Genomic DNA, 21784 nt, shown 5'->3' on the forward strand with positions numbered 1-21784 from the left:
ATCCTAATATGCATGTACGAGAGTCATTGTCTGTTGAGCAGCAGCGTGGCGTGTGTGTGCGTGACATGCGTGTGGCATATACGTGACACGTGCGTGACATCTGAATGTCATGGGCAAATATCAGCACAACTCCCCGTTTTGTGTCGACACGTAAACTACCAAAATGCGCAATCTTCTACTCCATCAGCCTCGCGTCTTTCCAGACCAACATTGTCCACCATCATTCATTCATTCACGCGGGTAAAGCCTCCCGGACCTATTTCCACCTTCCGGGGGTCTCATCGGCAGAGTTCAGTTTCGTTAAACGACCATCCTGCTGGGTTAGCGGCCGTCATTGGCGAGGGCGGCCCGAGCGAAACGGCGCCGCGGCAGTTCCGCCAAGCGCTTCGTTTCTCGCTCAAATCGTTTCCTGCCACCGCGTGGAGCCCACGCGTGCACGTGCGCACGTTTGACTTCGTTCGCACCGTACGTAGTCAACCGCGCAAAATCGGAGGTGCGCGGACTCCTGGCCAGAGGTCGTGGCGAGAGGAGGTCTACTGGATGTGGCATGCCGGTTACGGGAATACTGCAGTTATTCGGTTCGCCGACCCGGATAATACTTCCGATGATGCTGGTAACAATGATCGTGATGCTGGTGATGGTGCTGGTGGTGATGATGATGGTGATGATGCTGGTGATGATGATGATGGTGCTGGTGGCGATGATGGTGGTGATGATGCTGGTGATGATGGTGCTGGTGATGATGATGGTGCTGGTGATGATGATGGTGCTGTTGGCGATTATGGTGCTAGTGACGACGATGATGATGGTGCTGGTGACGATGGTGCTAGTGATGATGGTGCTGATGGTGATGATGTTGGTGATGATAATGGTGCTGGTGGTGATGATGACGGTAGTGATGACGATGATGGTGGTGATGATTCCGTTGGTAATGTTACGGCTTCAAATAATCCCTTGGCTATCCTATTCACTGAAAAATACACCCCCAACTCCCCCACCCAGCTTAGTACCTGGTCACCCGGTTCGAATCCGGACCCAGGTCTTTAATTCGCTCCTCGCTCTCCGAAAACCACGAAATTCTTCTCTGGCGGGGGCGGAGCTGGCGGCTTGGTCAATCCGTGCCTCGCTCTCCCATTGGACGAGCTCACGGGGGTACGTCACCATCAGTCGACTTCCCAATTATTCACAGAGGAACGAAGAGAGAGAGATACATACACATCGATATATAGGTAGATAGAGGCAAAAAAAGCTTTGAAGTAGGTCCACTGCCCGGAACGTCGTCCATTATCCACGCGTTTCCCTTTGCCGGCGCGCTGTTTCGACGCGCGCGAATGAGGCCCTGCGTGTTGTCGTCAGCGCTGCACGGACGCAGCGTCACACTGCAACGCATGTTCCGAGAGGTGGATGGATGATGGAGAGGATGGGGGCGATGGGAGGGGATGGGGGAGGGGGAAGATGGAGGGGATGGGGGGGCGGTGGGGTGGACGGGGCGTGTCTATGCGGATCAGTTTAAACGCGAAGCAGAAATCTGGAAATAAAACATTCGACTGAGATTTTTTTTACGGCCGCCCGTCTCACAACCCCCGCCTCGTATCCCCCCCCCCCCCGACTCCCCCCGCAATCTCGCCTGCTCCCCCCTCCTTCCGCCCCCCCCAACCGCACCCCCTCCCATCGTCGCCCCCCCACAAACACAAATTTACGACCATGAGTTCGTTCGTGGCGACCCCGGGCGCGGGACTCGTGGACACGAAGTTTCCCGCCTGCGTCGAGGAGTTACGCGACGACGATGATCATCAACACCACCACCACCAGCACCTCGACCACAATCACCACCACGACCACCACGACCACTACATCGCCGACCACGACTTCTACGAGAGCGAAGAGCTCTGCTCTGCAAACGCAACCGCTCCTCCCTTGACTGCGCCGCTAAGGGCTGGAGCCCGCCACTTAAATCGTCAAAATCATCATCATCAGCAGCAGCAAGAGCAGCACCATCAGCAGCAGCATCATCATCAGAATCACAACCATCATCATGGCCATCATCAAGATCATCACCAGGGCCATCATCATCAGCGGCAGCATGATGCTCATCGGGATCATCAGCTGGATGTGCTTCCCGATTGTGATCAGCAACAGCACCACGATCATCATCAGCAGCAGCACAAACAGCATCAGCAACACCAACACAATAATCACCACCATCACCAGCTGCACCAGCAGCAGCAGCATCATCATCAACAGCATTACAAGCTACAGCAGCAGCAGCAACAACAGCAGCCTTCGCAGGCCCCCATCTACAGCTGCGAGCGAGCCCACGGAGCCGGCCTCTCGGGGATTCTATCCCGCGCGTTGGCGGACCCCTCGATCCGATGCGAGGGGATAAGCGCTCGGGACCTCGCGTCCCCGGTCCCTTTCGACGAGGGGGTTCCCCCTGCTACGGGGGTGCCCGGGCAGCCGCAGCAGCAGCAGCAGCAGCCGCAGGCGTCGCGCGGGGCGAGGGAGGATGCGATGGTGGTTTACCCGTGGATGAAGAAGGTACACGTGAATACAGGTAGCGCGGCGTGTGCGCGTCTCTGTGTGTGTCACGGCTCTCTGGGTGTGTGTGTTACACCTCTGTGTGTGTGTTACGTCTCTCTGGGTGTGTGTGTTACACCTCTGTGTGTGTGTTACACCTCTGTGTGTGTGTTACACATCTGGGTGTGTGTTACACCTCTGTGTGTGTGTTACACCTCTGTGTGTGTGTTACACATCTGGGTGTGTGTTACACCTCTGTGTGTGTGTTACACCTCTCTGGGTGTGTGTGTGTTACACCTCTGTGTGTGTGTTACACGTCTCTGGGTGTGTGTGTTACACCTCTGTGTGTGTTACACATCTGGGTGTGTGTTACACCTCTGTGTGTGTGTTACACCTCTCTGGGTGTGTGTGTGTTACACCTCTGTGTGTGTGTGTTACACCTCTCTGGGTGTGTGTGTTAAGGCTCTGTGTGTGTGTGTTACGTCTCTGTGTGTGTTACGTCTCTGTGTGTGTGTTAGGACTCTGTGTGTGTGTTAGGGCTCTGTGTGTGTGTTACGTCTCTGTGTGTGTTACGGCTGTGTGTGTTAGGACTCTGGGTGTGTTAAGGCGATGTGTGTGTGTTACGTCTCTGTGTGTGTTAGGACTCTGGGTGTGTTACGTCTCTTCGTGTGTGTTACGTTTCTGTGTGTTACGGCTGTGTGTGTGTTAGAACTCTGTGTGTGTTAGAACTCTGTGTGTATGTTAGAACTCTGTGTGTGTGTTAGAACTCTGTGTGTGTGTTAGAACTCTGTGTGTGTGTTAGAACTCTATGTGTGTGTTAGAACTCTGTGTGTGTTAGAACTCTGTGTGTTAGAACTCTGTGTGTTAGAACTCTGTGTGTTAGAACTCTGTGTGTTAGAACTCTGTGTGTGTTAGAACTCTGTGTGTGTGTTAGAACTCTGTGTGTGTGTTAGAACTGTGTGTGTGTTAGAACTGTGTGTGTGTTAGAACTGTGTGTGTTAGAACTGTGTGTGTTAGAACTGTGTGTGTGTGTTAGAACTCTGTGTGTGTGTGTTAGAACTCTGTGTGTGTTAGAACTCTGTGTGTGTGTTAGAACTCTGTGTGTGTGTTAGAACTCTGTGTTTGTGTTAGAACTCTGTGTGTGTTAGAACTGTGTGTGTGTGTTAGAACTGTGTGTGTGTTAGAACTCTGTGTGTTAGAACTCTGTGTGTGTGTTAGAACTCTGTGTGTGTTAGAACTCTGTGTGTGTGTGTTAGAACTCTGTGTGTGTGTTAGAACTCTGTGTGTGTTAGAACTCTGTGTGTGTTAGAACTCTGTGTGTGTTAGAACTCTGTGTGCGTGTTAGAACTCTGTGTGTGTTAGAACTCTGTGTGTGTTAGAACTCTGTGCGTGTTAGAACTCTGTGTGTGTTAGTTAGAACTCTGTGTGTGTGTTAGAACTCTGTGTGTGTGTTAGAACTCTGTGTGTGTTAAAACTCTGTGTGTGTGTTAGAACTCTGTGTGTATGTTAGAACTGTGTGTGTGTGTGTTAGAACTGTGTGTGTGTGTTAGAACTGTGTGTGTGTGTTAGAACTCTGTGTGTGTGTTAGAACTCTGTGTGTGTTAGAACTCTGTGTTAGAACTCTGTGTGTGTGTGTTAGAACTCTGTGTGAATGGGTGCGGTAGCGGGGTCCGCAGCTGCTGGTGCATCGGCCTGCCAGTCGTCATCTCGGTGGGTCAACCCATGGCACTTGCTGGGTCTGCCCCGTCACCTCCGGCCAGCGGGACCTTCGACACTTCACGTCGCCTCAAAGTGCACCTAGCCTGGCACAGGCGTCGTGGTGACGTCGCCGCTCCTGAGTGGTGAACGGCGACTGTTGGTTCGTGTCGCGGTTTTGCGCGTTGCGCTGTGAATTCGATTCCCGCTCACGGCCAACACCCAGTGACGATTATTTGAATCGGTCCAGGGCATCCCCTAGGTCGACTCAGCCTCAAACGAGTACCTGGTGCGGCCTGTAAAAATCGCCAATAGGAGAGACAAAGGCGGCCGGGCGTGGTCTCGACCACCCACCCCCTCGTGTGCCGTTCCGGCCTTCGTAAGTGCTCGTTAACAGCACTTGCCCCAACATTCTGTTTAGGCTATACGGGGGATCTTTGTCTTTTGTGTGTATATAACTGTGGGTGTGTGTGGATGTGAGTGGGTGGATGTGCACGTGCCTGTGTGTCGATATACGACTATGTGTATGTATTGTGGGGTGGGGGGTGCACGTGTTTGTGTGCGAATGGCACTTGCCCCAACATCCTTTAAAAGGATTTATATATGGGGGGATCTTTTTCTTCGTGTGTGTTGTGTGTGTCTGCATGGGAATGTGATTGTGTGAGTGTCTTTATACTGTAGATGCGTGGGCATGTCTCTGTGTATTTCGGTTTGTATCCGTGACTGTGTGAGTGTCTTGTATATACGGTTATGTGTGGATGCGTCTTGGTGCGGGGGGCGAAAATATTCTCAACGACGAATATCTGAACCGGTCCTGGGCTTTCCCCTAGGTCGACTCGGCCTCAAATTAGTGCCCTGGTGCCGCGTGTAAGCATCGGCACTGGGGGAAACAAAGGCGGTCGGCCGTGGTCACACCACCCATTCAAACTGCAGTGTCGGCCTTCGTAGGCGATCGCAAACTGCACTTGCCCCAACAGTCTGTTAAGGTTATCCGGGGGATCTTTGTCATCGTGTGTTCGCGCCGTGGAGAAGCGGTGGCGCAGTTTGTCGGCATAGTGCGGTGCGAACCCGGACCACACGAGTTCGATTCCCAGCCACGGTCAACGTGAGTGGTGAGTGCTAATCAGTGCGGTGTGTTAGCACTCCCCACTCACGGTCAACGTGAGTGGGGAGTGCTAATCAGTGCGGTGTGTTAGCGCTCCCCACTCAACGCACGAGACCACATCACACACACAACCCGAGTGAGACGGGTTGACCGACACATCAACCCTTTGCAATTGCATTGTCGGCATTCATAGGCGCTCCCGAACAGCACTTGTCCCGACAGCCCGCTTCGACTACACGTGCATCTCGGTGTGTTTAAGTGCATCAGTCATGTCATTATCACAGGCAACGTGTATAGGGTGGACGTGTGTGTGTGTGCTTTGTATGTGTGATTGTAGCTGTATATAAGTGACTGGCTATATATATCAACGAATTAACCGTGTGATGTGTTTGTGTGTATAATTATACTGTGTGTGAGTTTGCGTGCGTGTATGTACCGTGTGTACATGCAGGTTTGCGTTTATGGTATGTGCAATTGTGTATGTATTGTGCGTAGTATATGTTTGTGTGTACACGTGTGTTCATACGAGTATATGTGTGAGCCTATATATGATTGTGTGTGCCCGAGTCTGTATGATTGGGTATGGGGGAGCGGTGGTGCAGTGGTTAGCGCGCTACACGATGAACCCAGGCACCAATAAGTGAGAAATATTTCAACCGATCCTGGGCCTCTCCCAAGTCGATTCAGCCTTATGCATGCCGTTGTTTGCGTGCTGTTGAACTTATTTCGCGCCTTACAATGGTGCAATGTGTAAACGTCAGCGCTGGAGAGACAAAGGCGGCCGCGCGTAGTCGTGTGTCGGCCTTAATGGGTGCTCTCTAACAACACTTGTCCCAACAATCTGTTTAAGGCTATACAGGGGATGATCTTTGTCTTTTTATGAGTGTGTGTGCCGTATATTGCGAGTTATGTAAACGAATGTGTTTTATTACGTGTGTTGTTCTGTGTGTACACTTGCTAGGGTTGTTAAACAATAACCGGTAACCGTGATTAAAAAAAACAAAGATTACCGGTTCAGAAAGTCTGTAATGAATGCACCGATTTATCAGCACGCTCAAAGATTGTGCTAACGGCACGGCGAGCCTCGCATCACCGCGTGGCGAATTTGCCCCCCTCCGTTCCTCAATTAAAAGGCTAAAGGCGCCGCGCCTGCAACTGCTCCCTGACGCCACTGCAGCAGTAGCAGCTGCCGAGGGTGATTTTGGTCTACTCTTCCACACTGACAAGGGATGTGTCCTCGGAAGAGGCGGGGCGTACCCACGCTTTACCCCCACCATGTGGGTGGACTTGCCGATTGAAGAGCTTGCTGGGTGGAGAAAGGCGGAGTGGAGGGTGTTGAGATTCGAGTGTGTATTAATGTGTCCACGTGTGTGTATCACGCGTGTCTGTACACACGCGTGCAGTGTCGCTCTGTGCGTATTGTATCGTACCTGTTGGTAGTCGTCGTGCATGCGCCCATCTATGCACGAGTGTGCAGTATACGTATATATATAGTACACCCGTAGGATTCGCCATGCACGAACGTGTTCTATCGTCGTATCCGTAATATATATACACGCACACTACAATATATAACGTATATGCACTGCACACGTGGTCCACGTGACTCGACTCTGATGACGTTCAAGGAGGGGATAGCGAGCTGATATTTGAGCTACCAATTAATTAACTTTCTCGAGCTTGGACACAAACAAAGGACATGGTCCGAAATAACATTCCGCGCTTCGGGGGGCACCCACGGTGACCGCCACTTCCTCATAGAATCGGAGTAAAATTTATTTACGCTAGAGGAATCCGATGAGCCGTAAAGCTCTTTCATCACAGACGTCCGAGACCTCACGCAAGGCACTCGCCCCACCACCCCAAAGCATCGTCGGTGAGCCGAGTAATTCGCCTCCCCCGCAGAGCGCGACGCCGCAGTCGATAGGCCGGTCCTTCGTATCACCACGTGAATGGGCGCCTTGATCAATCCACTGCTGGATGAAGGGGCCTCCGACCCGGACCCATGGGGTGGTCGCTGTGGGTTGTTTTGACGGTAGCGGGGTGACTTTACCAGAGCCCACAGAGAGAGAAGGGGGGGGGGGTGGGAGATGGTGAAGGGAGGTGAGAGCGGAGGTAAGAGAGGAGAGAGCGTAAGAGAGTTGTGCGTCGAGGGTTGGTGGAGAGTAGAGAGAGAGAGAGGGGATAGTGGAGTGGAGAGATGGTGGGAATAGGGAGAGAGAGCTAGTGCAGAGCGAGTGTGAGAAGAGAGATGCCGCGGTGTACAGTGGGGAGGGTGAGAGAGAGTGCGGAGAGACCGTGAATGGCGAGAGAGTGGGGAAGACAGAGGAGGGAAAGAGAAGAGAGACGACGAAAGAGTGCAGAGGGAGCGGGAGATAAGCCGGTGTGGAGAGGGTATCGACTGTGTCGAGGAGAGAGGGGAGGAGGAGGAGGAGGAGAGGAGAGACAAAGGTGGGAAGATTTACGACCCCGAGCGTGCGCCGCACGTTGCCATCACGAGCTCGTAAAATGTTTAGTGCCGCCGCTTTGGCGCAACGCGTTTCCCACTTGAAGTTTATACGGCGAGATCATAAACCACGTGGCGAAGAGCCGCGGGGGTCGAGGAGGAGGAGGAGGAGGGGGTCAGTGGAAGTCGTCCCACCGCTGGTGTCTACTGGCGGAGACGACGACGGGGAGAGTCGCGGGAGGGACAGGGGAGAGTCGCGGGAGGGATGAAGAAGGACGCCGTGGAGGAGACGAGGGCACGCGCACGACGGGAGAAGAACGCGGCGCGGCGGCCTCGCACAGCGATCCTCGTACGGGCGGAGGCCGCCACGCGGGGACCGCGAGGCTGCAGACACCGCGGGGAGACGCGGGGAGACGCGGGGAGACGCGGGGTGGCAGGGGAGGACAGGAGGCAGGATAAATGGAAGACAGTGGAGACGCAGGGACAGAGAGGAGACACGGCAAGTGGGAGATGGGGGACGTGGGGAGACGGGAGACTGAGAGATAGGAATGCGGGGGTCGAGAATGGACGCGCCCCTCGCGGCCTCGGGGCTCTGAGGAGTTTCCATCGCAAGCATCATCATCACAAACATCATCATCACAAACATCATCATCGACATCATCACAAACATCATCATCATCATCACAAACATCATCATCACAAACATCATCATCATCACAAACATCATCATCATCACAAACATCATCATCACAAACATCATCATCATCACAAACATCATCATCATCATCACAAACATCATCATCATCATCACAAACAGCATCATCATCACAAACATCATTATCATCATCACAAACATCATCATCATCATCACAATCATCATCATCACAAACATCATCATCATCACCACAGACATCATCACGTCTGTGTGAATGGAGAGCCACTGCCCTTGTTACACCTCCACCTCCTCCACCTCCTCCACCGTGTGGCGGCGTATGTGCACGTGCTTCCGTGTGTGAGTGAGACAAAGGCGGCCAGGCGTGATTATAGCCCCCCCCCACCCCAAACAGTATCCATGGCTACCACCATGGCTACCACCGCAGTAACCATGGCGACCACCATGGTTACTGTCCTCCGTGAACGCCACTCGACTGGTCCACCCAGGTTGAGGACTCGGCCTGTCACGTGGTCTGATTGGCCTCTTCATCCGCACTGTTCAATCACCACGCTGCAGGTCACATCACACCCACTCACTCATCCACCAACTCACCCACCAACTCACCCACTAACTCACCCACCACCTCACCCACCAACTCACTCACCAACTCACCCACCAACTCACCCACTAATCCACTAACTCACCCGCTAACTCACTAACCCACTAACTCACCCAATCACCACCACACTGCAGGTCCCTCGCACCGCTCCACTATGTCATCCTTCCTCCCGTCATCCGTGTTCTCTCTTTTCCGCTCCCAAACTTTGATGGTGCCGCGTGATAATGGTGCTGTTAGTTGCTGTCCGCTTAACGTTTTGGTACCGTTGGGCCCTATCTTGTGTGTACGTCTATACACCGTACGTGTGTGTGTGTGTACGTGTGTGTACGTGTGTGTGTGTGTGTACTAACTCACCCACTAACTCACCAACTAGTCCGGCAAAACAACCCCCTACCTCCTCGCGGTGCCGGACGGGCAACTCTGTCGTGGACAGTGCTGTGGGGGGAGGGCCAATTCCGATTGGCTCCTCCCCTCATGGCGTCTGTGACCACCACAGGGGCTAAACGGGGGCTCTGGACGGGTGCGAGGGGCTGGTAATCCCTCCACCTTCAAAAATTTACCACTAAACCAGGTCTAAAATATCTAACTAATAAGCTTGTGCCAGAGGCCCCGGGGGAACAGGCGTCTATGATGTCTCCTGGCCAAACCCGAATTGGCGGAGCCATGAGATTGAATCTTTACCCTCGGGGCTCCTCCAGAAACAACGAAAAGCTACTTCGTGTGGCCACGTGGAATGTTCGAACGCTCACTGCGGAGGAGAGGCTGCCACTCCTCTGTTGGGAGCTGGACTGGTACCACCTGGATCTCTGTGGCATTCAGGAGGTCCGGTGGACCGGTTCTGACTCCTGCCACCATGAGGGGTGGACAGTCCTCTACTCGGGGCAGCAGACTGCCAAACAACAGGGTGTGGCTCTTCTTTTGAACAAAAGAATGAAGGGGGCGTGGGAACGTGACGGTGAGGTGTGGGAAGCTGTAAGCCCCAGGCTACTTTGGGCTCGTCTTCCCATCAATCGGAGGTGAGGAGTGGTGGTCGTGGTTACTTATGCCCCCACCGAAGACGAACATCCGTGGAGGGATGCAGGCAAAGCCGATGAGTCAGATGCCTTCTATGACCTCCTGTCACAGGTGCTGGCTAAAGTGGCCCCTCGGAATAAAGTCATTTTGTTGGGTGACTTCAATGCCCGAGTTGGTCTTGATGCTGGCACCTGGTTTGGAGTGATTGGAAGGCATGGGCCAGATCAGCTCAATAACAACGGTAGGAGGCTGCTAGATTTTTGTGCAGCCCATAGGCTTGTAATTATCAAAACGCTGTTCCAACATTGGCGCATCCACACAACATCATGGATGCATGCCGGGTCCAAGCAAGAACATCTTCTGGACTACATAGTGACGGACCAGCGAATGCGAGCCCATGTCCTTGACACCAGGACCTACCGTGGAGCTGATATGCCATCTGACCATCGACTTGTCATCTGTGATATGCGCCTGCCATTCTTCCGCTCCAGTGGTGGGTGGACACCCAGGACCCCATTCCAACCTAAAGTGGCCTGGTCTCAGTTATCTGATGAAAGTTGCAAGCGAGAATTTCATCATCGCCTGCAGCTGGGGTTGGCATCGTCCCCCACTCCTCCTGATGTCGAGGGTAAATGGCGAGGTTTAGGACTGTCACTCATGCAGCTGCATTGGCTGCTTTGGGTACGCGGTCCAGACCTCCCCAGAGACGCTGGCTGACAGAGGAGGTGTTCAGGATGGTTGAGAAAAAGCGACAGGCCCACTGTCATCGGCTACAGAATCCCACGTCAGAGAATGAGGCTTACCGCTGCCTTCGCTCGGAGGTTCGGAGAGCCGTGAGGCGCTGCAAGGATGGGTGGTGGTCGCGGGTTGCTGAAGAGATGGAGTCTGCCTCAGTGGCCCGCGATCACAAATCTCTATTTAACTCCATCAAAAAAGTAACCTGCAGCGCCACACCTATTACCATCATTAGGGGAAAAAACGGTGATCCAATCTCCGACCCCCAGGAACAGGTTTGCAGATTTGCTGAGCATTTCTGTGAGGTCCTGGGGGAGGGAAAATCCCTCAGCCAGGAAAGCATCGTGACACAAAGTGAGGATGACCCTGTTGAGGCTGCGGTGCCTCAAATATTGGAAGAAGTCGCCCCCTGTGAGTGGCTGGCTGAATTGCCATCTGTTGAGGAAGTACTGAAGGCGATCCGGAGTCTAAGACCAGGAAAGGCAGCAGGCAGAGATGAACTCCCAAGCGAAATGCTGAGGGAGGGTGGCGTTTGTGCACAGACTGCCCTATATGACATCAGAACAACAGTCTTGACCTCTTTAAGAAGGGGGACCGCACAGACTGTAACAACTACAGGGGCATCTCACTCCTCAGTGTGCCGGGAAAGGTCCTGGCAAGGATTATTCAGCATCGCCTTGCCAGGCACGCTGAGGAGAGGCTTGCGGAGCCCCAATGCGGTTTCAGGAAAGGGCGGTCCTGCACAGATGCCATATTTTCTGTCCGTCTGCTACAGCAGAGGTGTAGGGAGTTCCAGCAAGACCTACATCTCTGCTTTATTGACCTGGTCAAGGCCTATGATACCATCAGTAGGCCTGGGCTCTGGGTCGTTCTTCGTGCTTTTGGAGTACCTGACCCTCTGCTCACGATCATTAAGGACCTTCATGATGGTGAGCGGGCCCGGGTAAAACTACGTGGCCGGGAGTCAGAGCCATTCCCTGTACACCTTGGGGTGCGACAGGGATGTCCTCTGGCTCCCACATTATTTAACATCTATTTTGACCACGTAGTTCGTGAAGCCTTCAATAGCTGTACCGGGGGAATCTCCATATGGTACAGATATAATGGGAGGCTAATCGATGCCCGGGTGCAGTCAAGGGATGGCTCCCTATTGCTCAACCACGTTATGTATGCTGATGATTTGGTAATAGCTGCTCAGTCAGAGGAGGAGTTGGAGACGCTGCTGCTGAGACTGGAGCGTGCCACTAAGAGGTGGGGCCTTACCATCAGCCCCACCAAAACTAAGCACCTGCCTGGGTATTTTGTACCATCGGACACTCCACCCCCACAACTCCCAATCGGTGATGGGGCAGTTGTGGAGAGAGTGGAGAGTTTCCCATACCTGGGCAGTGTGCTTATGACTGGCTCCAGTTTAACAGCAGAGGTCTCACTCCGAATCAGTCGAGCAGCAATATCTTTTCATCGGTTGCGTAACGCTGTGTGGAAGCTACCTGGTCTGTCGCTCCACACTAAGCTTCAGGTCTTCTCGGCCACGGTCATTCCCTCCCTTCTCTACCCTTGCGAAACGTGGACCCCCCTAATGGAACATCTTCGCCGGTTAGAAACATTTAGGCTGGCCTGCCTACGATCCATCCTGGGTTTAACCAGACTGGATTGTGTGAGGAGCTCACAAATCCTTGAAAGATCTGGGCAGGGTCCCATCGGTGAGCTCCTCCGGCAGGCAAGGCTGCGATGGCTGGGTCATGTAGCCCGCATGCCCAGCCACCGCATGCCGAAACAGCTTTCGTTTGGCCGGATTGAGGGGGCTAAGCGGGCGCGGCACGGGCTAGAGAAGAGATGGAGTGATGTGGTACAGGAGGACGTGGAGCTGAGTGGACTTGCCGTTGACTGGTACCAGCGGTGTCAAGATCGGCCTCTGTGGAGGAGGCTCGTGAAGGATGCTACTGGGCAGTTGGAGGCAGTCGCCCTCCAACAACAACGGAGAGCGGAGGAGCGACGCTCAGAACAACGAGCGGAGCGCCGGGTGGCTAAAGCACAGCAGGTTGCCACAGTAGGGGGCACAGGTGGTGCATCAGCCAGTCATCTCAGTCATCTCAGTCAGTCGACCCGTGGCACCTGGGTCTGCCCAGTGACCTCCTGCCAGCGGGCGTTCGACACTTCACGTGGCCTCACGGTGCACATAGCCTGGCACAAGCGTCGTGGTGACGTCACCGCCACTTAGTGGCGAATGGCGGTTGTTGTTGTTGTTGTATGTGTGTACCTATGTGTGTACAGTGGTACGTGTGTGTTAATTTAGAGAGAAAGTAAAGTGTGTGCATATATTTGTTTACACATGTTTTTTTTAATTTATCAACATATTTCACCTTGATTATCCCTTGAGATTGAATCTTTTATTTTGTTTACGTGTGTGAGTGAGAGTCTAGAGATCTCTTGTATCTGAATAACTGCGTTTGTGTCCGAGTCAGTGTGTGTACGTGTGTGTGTACGTGTGTGTGTACGCGTGTGTGCGTGTGTATACGCGTGTGTGCGTGTGTATACGCGTGCGTGTGTATACGCGTGTGTGCGTGTGTATACGCGTGTGTGTGTGTGTATACGCGTGTGTGCGTGTGTATACGCGTGTGTGTGTGTGTATACGCGTGTGTGCGTGTGTATACGCGTGTGTGCGTGTGTATACGCGTGTGTGTGCATACGCGTGCGTGTGTATACGCGTGTGTGTGTGTACGTGTGTGTGTGTACGTGTGTGTGTACGTGTGTGTGTACGTGTGTGTGTACGTGAGTGTGTGTACGTGAGTGTGTGTACGTGAGTGTGTGTGTGTACGTGAGTGGTACTGGCCACCCACTCCCTCGTGTGCCCTGCCGGCCTTTATAGATGCTACTCGTTAACAGCACTTGCCCCAACAGTCTGTTTAAGCTATACGAAGCGGAGGGGGATCTTTGTCGTTGTGTGGTGTTCATGGTGCGTGTGCCAAGCAAGTGTTGTTAGCGAGCACCTATTAGGCTATGAGGGGGGGGGGGGGGTCTTTGTTTGGCGGTGCGGATGTGGTGGCGGAGCAAATGAGCGCAGCGTGCCTCCTGCGTCGAAAGCTTGGCAACGAAACCTCGAACGAAGCAGCATGTCGCGGCAATATTGTCATAACACGGAATAATACACGCAGACACACACACACACTTCTGATGATGATGATGATGATCACGATAATTCGGGACGTTTGGTATTCGGGTCACGGCTCAAAGGGCACGGCTGCTGCTACGTTCCACAGACGGGTGGAGGTCCTGCCCTGATGCTATCACGTGGTAATCGTTATACCGCAGTATCAACACCGTCATGGTGTTGATGCTTGGGTCGCGATGACCCGATTATCGTGGTTACATCATGACGCTCCACAATGTAAATCGTCATCGGCACCACCATCGTCATCATCCCCATCGTCATCACCACCGCCATCGTCATCATCATCATCCCCATCCCCAACACCATCGTCATCATCCCCATCGTCATCACCACCGCCATCGTCATCATCATCATCATCCCCATCCCCACCACCATCGTCATCATCCCCACCACCATCGTCATCATCCCCACCACCATCATCATCAGCATCATCGCCAACACCACCTACCACGAAGCTGCCATTCGCCGCAAAGTGGCGATAGCGTCACCGCAGTGCTTGTGCCAGGCTAGGTTCACGAGGAGCGATTAATCGAATCGAGAGTACGCATGATTCTCGCGTCATAATGGCATCTCCAGCGTGGCGGTGATGATGTCTAACGTGTTAACCTTGTGGCCAACACCACCATCATCGTCATCATCACCACCACCACCATCATCACCACTACCCCCAACATCACCACTACCCCCAACATCACCCCCATCGTCATCACCACTACCACAACCCCCATAATCACTACCACAACCCCCATCATCACTACCACAACCCCTATCATCACTACCAACATTATCATCACCATCATCACCACTACCCCCATCACCACCACTATCACCACCACTATCATCACCGCCACCATTATTATCACCACTGCCACTACCCTCATCATCACCAACTTCACCACGACCATGACTACCACCATCACTTCCACCACCATTATCCCCACCACCATCACCACTACGACGACCCCCACCATCACTACCCCATCATCACCAACAACATCACTACTGTCACCACCATCATTATCATCACGACCCCCATCATCACCACTACTACCCTCATCATCACCACTACTACCCTCATCATCACCACTACTACCCCCATCATTACCACCATCATCACCACCACCACTACCCCAATCATCACCACCACCCCCATCAACCACCACCACCACCACCACTATCATTACCACCATGATCACCACTACCACTACCTCCATCATCACCACCACTACCCCCATCATCCCCATCATTACCACCATCATCATCACCACGATCTCTACCCCCATCATCACCACGACCACGATCCCCATCATCACCACCACTACCACTAACCCCATCATCATCACCATTATCACCACAATCACTGCACCCATCATCACCACCACCACTACTATCACCACCACTATCACCACCACCACTATTATCACCACGACCACTACTATCACCACCACTATCACCACCACCACTATTATCACCACGAGCACTACCCCCATCATTAACATTATCACCACTACCACAACCCCCATCATCATCACCACGATCACTGCCCCCATCATCACCACCATCATCACCACTACCACCACTACCACCACGGCCACCACGGCCACCGTTCTCGCAGTGGCTCCGAGCTGCCGTGGAAACGGGGAGTTGAAGCGCGCGCGCACCGCCTACACGAGGCACCAGGCGCTCGAGCTGGAGAAGGAGTTCCACTTCAACCGCTACCTGACGAGGCGACGCCGCGTGGAGGTGGCGAACGCGCTCTGCCTGAGCGAGCGCCAGATCAAGATCTGGTTCCAGAACCGGCGCATGAAGTGGAAGAAGGACCATCGACTACCGAACACCAAGGTGAAGGCGGCGGCGGCGGCGGCGGGCGACGTGCAAGCTGCCTCCGTGACGACGATGACGATGACTTAAAGTCGGTGGATTTTGGTCGGCTGCGGTAGTCGAATGTCGATCTGTCGTGGGTCGCGAATGGTCGCGCACGATCCGCTTTTTCTGTCGGTGTTGGCGGGGAGTATCGCTGCTGCTGCTGTTGTTGGTGATGATGGTGGTGACTGAGGTGGGTGTGCGTGTGATGTTGATGATAGTGATGGTGGTGATGATGTTACCGTTTGTTGATAATGATGGCTGAGATATTCGTGCGTATGTCAATGGTCGAGTTGGTGACGATGATGATATTATGTTTTTGTTTATGGCTTAGACGGCTGTACGTGTGATGTTGATGATGTTGTTGCTGATGATGGCTGAGATATGTGCGCACGTGATGATGATGATGATGCTGCTGTTGAGATATCACTTGTACAGGGTATAAAGTTCGCTTAAACAACCCGCACTGACCAGCCTGGTGAAATAGCTCCTCCCCCAGGGCCCAGGCCCTCATCCAGCAGTGGATTTGGCAAAAAGGGCTCCCTCCGTGTCGTTCACGCGCAAAGCGTGAAAGTGGGTACTGCTTGTCAGTATCAGGGCACTTATTTATTCTTATGAACTGACGCATACCGATAGGTACAAGCGTAGCACAGTACAATACGTGCGTAATACGTACGCACAGACACATACGCACGAGGCGATACCAAACAACGCGCACGCGAGCTACACACGCGAGCTACACACACGAGCTACACACACGAGCTACACTAGCGAGCTACACACAAGCTACACACGCGAGCTACGCACGCGAGCTACGCACGCGAGCTACGCACGCGAGCTACGCACGCGAGCTACGCACGCGAGCTACGCACGCGCGCGCACGCTTACGTTATACATAGAGACACAACACAGACACACACACAACAATAGTAAGTCAGCACATTTGGAATCGCTGCCGTCATTCACGGCAGCGCAGCTGCAGTTCAACACACCGCACCTCCGATTAGCACGGGATTTTTTTTGGCTATGTACGGTGCGAAAGAAGTTCAACGTAATGAGCGCACGCACGCGGAGTGCCGCTCCAACCGATACATTTTTTGTCTTTTAACGACCACCATCAAGCAAGACGGTGCGTATTTATATAATATTACTATATTATAGGCAATGCCAAACAAACGCAGTGATAACTAGGGGCGGCCTGCGAGCCCGAACCGCGAGCCTCGACGGGAAGTAGCGGACTGCGCACAATAAGCGCCTACTAATTTAAATGCAACCAAAACAGCAATCAATATCAAATGCTAGAATCATAAAGATGTCATGTACGTACACGTATTGAAAACAAACTGATATATATACATACACACACGTGGAAATAATGATGCACGCGTATGATACATGCGCGTGCACACGCACGCACATAACGGATTATGAGACGCTTCGGAGAGGAATACGCATCGCCAAGTGTGTGGCTGTAATAAAGTTATAGAAATATGGTCAATCACACAGCTCGCTCGCACACTCACAGCGTACACCTAGCACCGGATTATAAGACGCACACCACACCTCCCCCCCTTCCCCAACCTCTTCATGAAAATAACGCAGAGCCGTTGTTACAATCCGGAGGGAAAGGTAATTAAATACACACACACACACCGATACACTCGTATACAAGACACACACACACACACGTGTACGCATACATACGCACCCACCACATATACTTGCATTCCTCCAATGTCCTACACACATTCCTTAATACACGAGCCTTTGCTCGCATTATATATACACAACGATATATTGTTCTTATATTACGCGTCGACAAAAGTCTTTGTCTTGACGAACCCGGCTCGTGGTGACGATGATGATGACGATGCGAAGAGCAGTTGCTCGCAGAAGGCGCTGCGTCTGTCAGTGTCGGTGTGTGTGTGTGTCAGTGTGTCGGTGTGTGTGTCACTGTCTGTGTGTATGTCAGTGTGTGTGTGGCCACCCACCCCCTCGTGTGCCGTGCCGGCCTTCGTCGGTGCTCGCTAACAGCACTTGCCCCAGCAGTCTGTTAAGGCTACACGGGGGATCTTTGTGTGGCAGTGTCTTTGTCAGTGTTTGTGTGTGTGTCTTTTGCAAATGTCAGTGTGCCCGCCTTCATGTGTGCTGGCTAACAGTACTTGCCTCTACAGTCTGTTAAGGCTATACGGGGGGTGTTTATCTTTGTAGTGAATGTGTTTTTTAAGGGGGGGGGGGTGGCGGTAGTGTGGTGGTTAGCGCGATGCGAACCCGGCGAGCCGAGTTCAATTCCTGCTCACAACCAACATCGGAGACGATTATCTGAACTGGTTCTGGGCCTCCCCTAGGTCGACTCAGCCACAAATGAATACCCGATGGCGATGTGTAAAATCATCGCCACTGGGGAGACAAAGGCGGCCGGGCGTGGTTCTGGCCACCCACCCCCTCGTGCTGCCGTGCCGCCCTTCATAGGCGGTGCTCGCTAACAGCACTTGCCCTAACAGTCTAAAAAGGTTACACAGGGTAGCTGCATCTTTGTATGCGAGTGTGCTTGTGTCACGTGAGGTGTGTGTGTGTGTGTCAATGCGTGTGTCAAAGAGTGTGTGCCAGTGTGTCATTGTATGGGTACGGAGTGGTGGCGCAGTGGTTCGCGCACTGCGCTACGAACCCGACGACCTGAGGTGGGTTCCCGCTCACGGCCAACATCAGTGACGAATAACCGAACCGGTCCTGGGGCCTTCCATGGGTCGACTCAACGCGCGTGTAAACATGGGCGCCAGGGAGACAAAGGCGGCCGGGCGTGGTGCTGGCCACATCACCCCGTCGTGCGCCGTGCCAGCATTCATAAGATGCTCGCTAATATAGCACTTGCCCCGACAGTCTGTTGAAGGCTATCTGGGGGATCTGTGTGTGAGATAGTGTTTGTCAGATAGTGAGTGTGTGTTAGTCATATTGTGTGAGAATGCGTGTCAGTGTACGTGGGTTTGTGTGTGTGAGAGTGTTTGTCGGTAAGTGTGGTATGTTGAACTTCTTTCGCACCGTACGTAGCCAACAGCGCTAATCGGAGGTGCGGGGGAAGGGCAACAAACTAAACACGAAATATCGTGCGTCGGAGAGAGTGTGTTGACTGATGCTCGCTGACAGCACTTGCCCCAAGAGCCTATGGAGGCTACCCAGGGGATCTTTGCGTGTCCCTGAGAGTGTTGTCAATGTGTGTCGTGTATGAGTACAGTCCTTGTCTCGCTCGCTCGCGTTTGCGAGGGTGTGAGAGTCGTGTGTGAGGATGTGGCATCGCCTCAAAGTGCACCTAGCCTGGTACCAGGATCTGTGGTGACGTCGCCGCCACTTAGTGGCGTGCGGTTGCTTGTTGATATGTTTTGTGCGTGCGTGTTAGTGCGTGAGTGTTAGACCGCTGTAGCGAGTTACATTACACTAGTGGATTGGCGGCCCCATGTAACTTATTCGATATTTATTTGCTGGTTGGTGTCGTTTGTTGTTGTTGTGAATAGTTGTTTACTTTAGGCTGCCACTCGGGGCGCTTGGTTGTTGTGAGCACGTGGCCACGTGTCGCGCGATCACGTGGTGACAACTGAGCACCCCACAGACCACGTGACTGCGTCACAATAAATGATGTTGATGATGATGGTGGTGATGTTAGACTCTAGTCATAGCAATTGTAATAGTATTACTCTGCAATATGAAGTATGCCGTTTTGTGTAAAGACACCTAGCCTGGCACAGACCCCCACCCCGCGTCCCCCCGGCCCCTGACACAGACAGGGTATAAATGTCTCAGATTCTTGTCGACGTGTATTTAAGGGCGTGCGCGTGCATGCAGGTGAGAGTGAACAATCCCGTAAGAGAGTGTCTCGTGTGTGTGCCTGTCTTTGTGTATTTACGCGCGTGTGTGAGTGTGTGCATCTCCTGCGTGTGTGTGTTGCCCGTGTGTCTTGTGTATATACATGTGTGATGCTCGTGTGTGCTTGTCTGTGTGTATGTGGGGAGCGGTAGTGTAGTGGCTAGCGCACTGCACTACGAACCCGGCGACCTGAGCGACGATTATTTGAATCAGTCCTGGGCCTCCCCTCGGTCGACTCAGCCTCAAATGAGTACCTGGTGCGATGTGTAAACATCGCCACTGGGGAGACAAAGGCGGCCGGGCGTGGTGGTTGCCACCCACCCCCTCGTGTGCCGTGCCGGCCTTCATAGGTGCTCGCTAACAGCACTTGCCCCTACAGTCTGTTAAGGCTATGTGGGGGATCTTTGTCTTCGTGTGTTTTTTTTTGCTTTGTGTATGTTGAGTTCGTATGTCTGTGTGTATGCTTATGATGTGCGCTCCTCGTCTTTCTGTGTGTGCGCGCGTATGTTCTTTGTTTATGTGTGCGTTGATCTCATGAATAATGAATAAAGCGACATTAAACACTGAGCTGAGTGCACGTGTCTGCGAATCCTGGGCGAGAGGCGCCGTCATTAACGTCGTCATCATCATCATCATGAACAGACCATCGATACTGATAATCATTGTCACATCGAGCACCAATGAAGGCCGGCACGTCACCAGGGACAATGGAGAATAGCCACATCATAATAATAATCATTATCCCAGGGTTGTTATCATAGACCAACTCTGCAATCATCACCGCCACGGATCATTAACAACGATCATCGAAGTCGAACATGATCATCCGAGCTAATTCGCCACGTGACATCATTTTCGTTATAATCATACAATCGTCATCGTCATCAGCGATCGTTATGACGTCTCGTAATTACCGATAATAACCGGTGCTCATCACGGGCGCATTATCATCAAAACAATTATCGTCATCACAATGATCACGGATAGAATCAGGATCACGTCATAATTACAGATCGTCATCATCGCGCCTTGCAGTTACAAATCATCACAATGAACCAAAAATGGGCAATCATTTGATGGTGGTGGTGGTGATGCTGCTGCTGCTGCACAACGAACAAACCCGACACGGCAAGGACCGTGGCCGACGCATCGCGCGCTGCTTTCAGATGCGCTTCTGCGGCCGTCTGTGACGCTCTTTCGTTACCGATATTAAGAAGCCACCGGGAGCTCCGCACGTTAAAAAAAAAATCATCGAGATTGACAAACTAATTTCTTTGGAACTGCTTTTGGTGGTTTCGTTTGTTGTCCAGCCTCCGCACTTCCAGTTAGCACGGTTGGATACGTACGATGCGAAAGAAGTTCAACATACATACGCACATTCGTCAACGGGACTGTGGCTTTAAAATAAAAATATGCCATCGGTGACTTTTCGGGAAAAGGTCCATCTTCAAAGCACATCCATAAGCATCACCATCCTGGATCGTCAATTATAGCAGTCATCATGTTGTATAATTACAAATCGTCATCGTTCATCATCGTCCATCAGCATCATTGCGATGGTGGCCGTGCAATCCAAACTATGGACCCCACAGTAAACCCATCGAGATGCACAGAAACCCATAGAGACACGTTAAAGACAGACGCCACGTTGGTGCCATTGTGGCCATGCAACCCAAGCTGTGGACCCATCCAGTGAATCCACTGTGGTCTGCGATCTTTCACCGCAGGAGGAACAGCGACACGACACGAACTCGTCTCCCTCCCTCTCTGCTGAAGCCCTCTCGTCGTGGCCAGCAGTAGCATCAGCAGCAGAAAAACCTCGACATTGGCATCGATAGCTCCGGAGCATCTCGTTGCTCCCATCATCACCATCCGCAAGAATAGAATATAAACTACTAAAACCATCACAATCATCGTCATCATCACGGTCGGGTCCCTGATTCCCCGTGGTTGGTTCTGAGTTCACGACCCCCCTCCTCCACTTCCCCCGCCCCCCGCCCCTCACGTCTCCCCACCTCTTCCTCGCGCTCAACAATTCGCTCCGTCCCCAACCCCAGAGGGCGCATTTCAGTCCCGGCGCAAGGGAGCACTTTGCAATGCTGCCG

The 21784-nt window shown here is 52.7% G+C and overlaps 1 protein-coding gene across 1 annotated transcript; it reads left to right on the top strand.

The window, feature by feature from the left end:
* Positions 1 to 1493: 1493 nt before the first annotated feature.
* Positions 1494 to 20246, top strand: LOC103091860 (uncharacterized). The gene is made up of 2 exons (XM_032957294.2): positions 1494 to 2554; positions 15574 to 20246. The coding sequence occupies exons 1-2, from the start codon at positions 1705 to 1707 to the stop codon at positions 15867 to 15869; spliced, it is 1146 nt and encodes a 381-aa protein (XP_032813185.2). The 5' UTR covers positions 1494 to 1704; the 3' UTR covers positions 15870 to 20246.
* Positions 20247 to 21784: the final 1538 nt, after the last annotated feature.

Source organism: Petromyzon marinus, chromosome 19 (assembly GCF_048934315.1).
Source record: "Petromyzon marinus isolate PM22_M1 ecotype Great Lakes invasive population chromosome 19, UKy_Petmar_22M1.pri1.0, whole genome shotgun sequence".
NCBI classification, from domain to species: domain Eukaryota; kingdom Metazoa; phylum Chordata; class Hyperoartia; order Petromyzontiformes; family Petromyzontidae; genus Petromyzon; species Petromyzon marinus.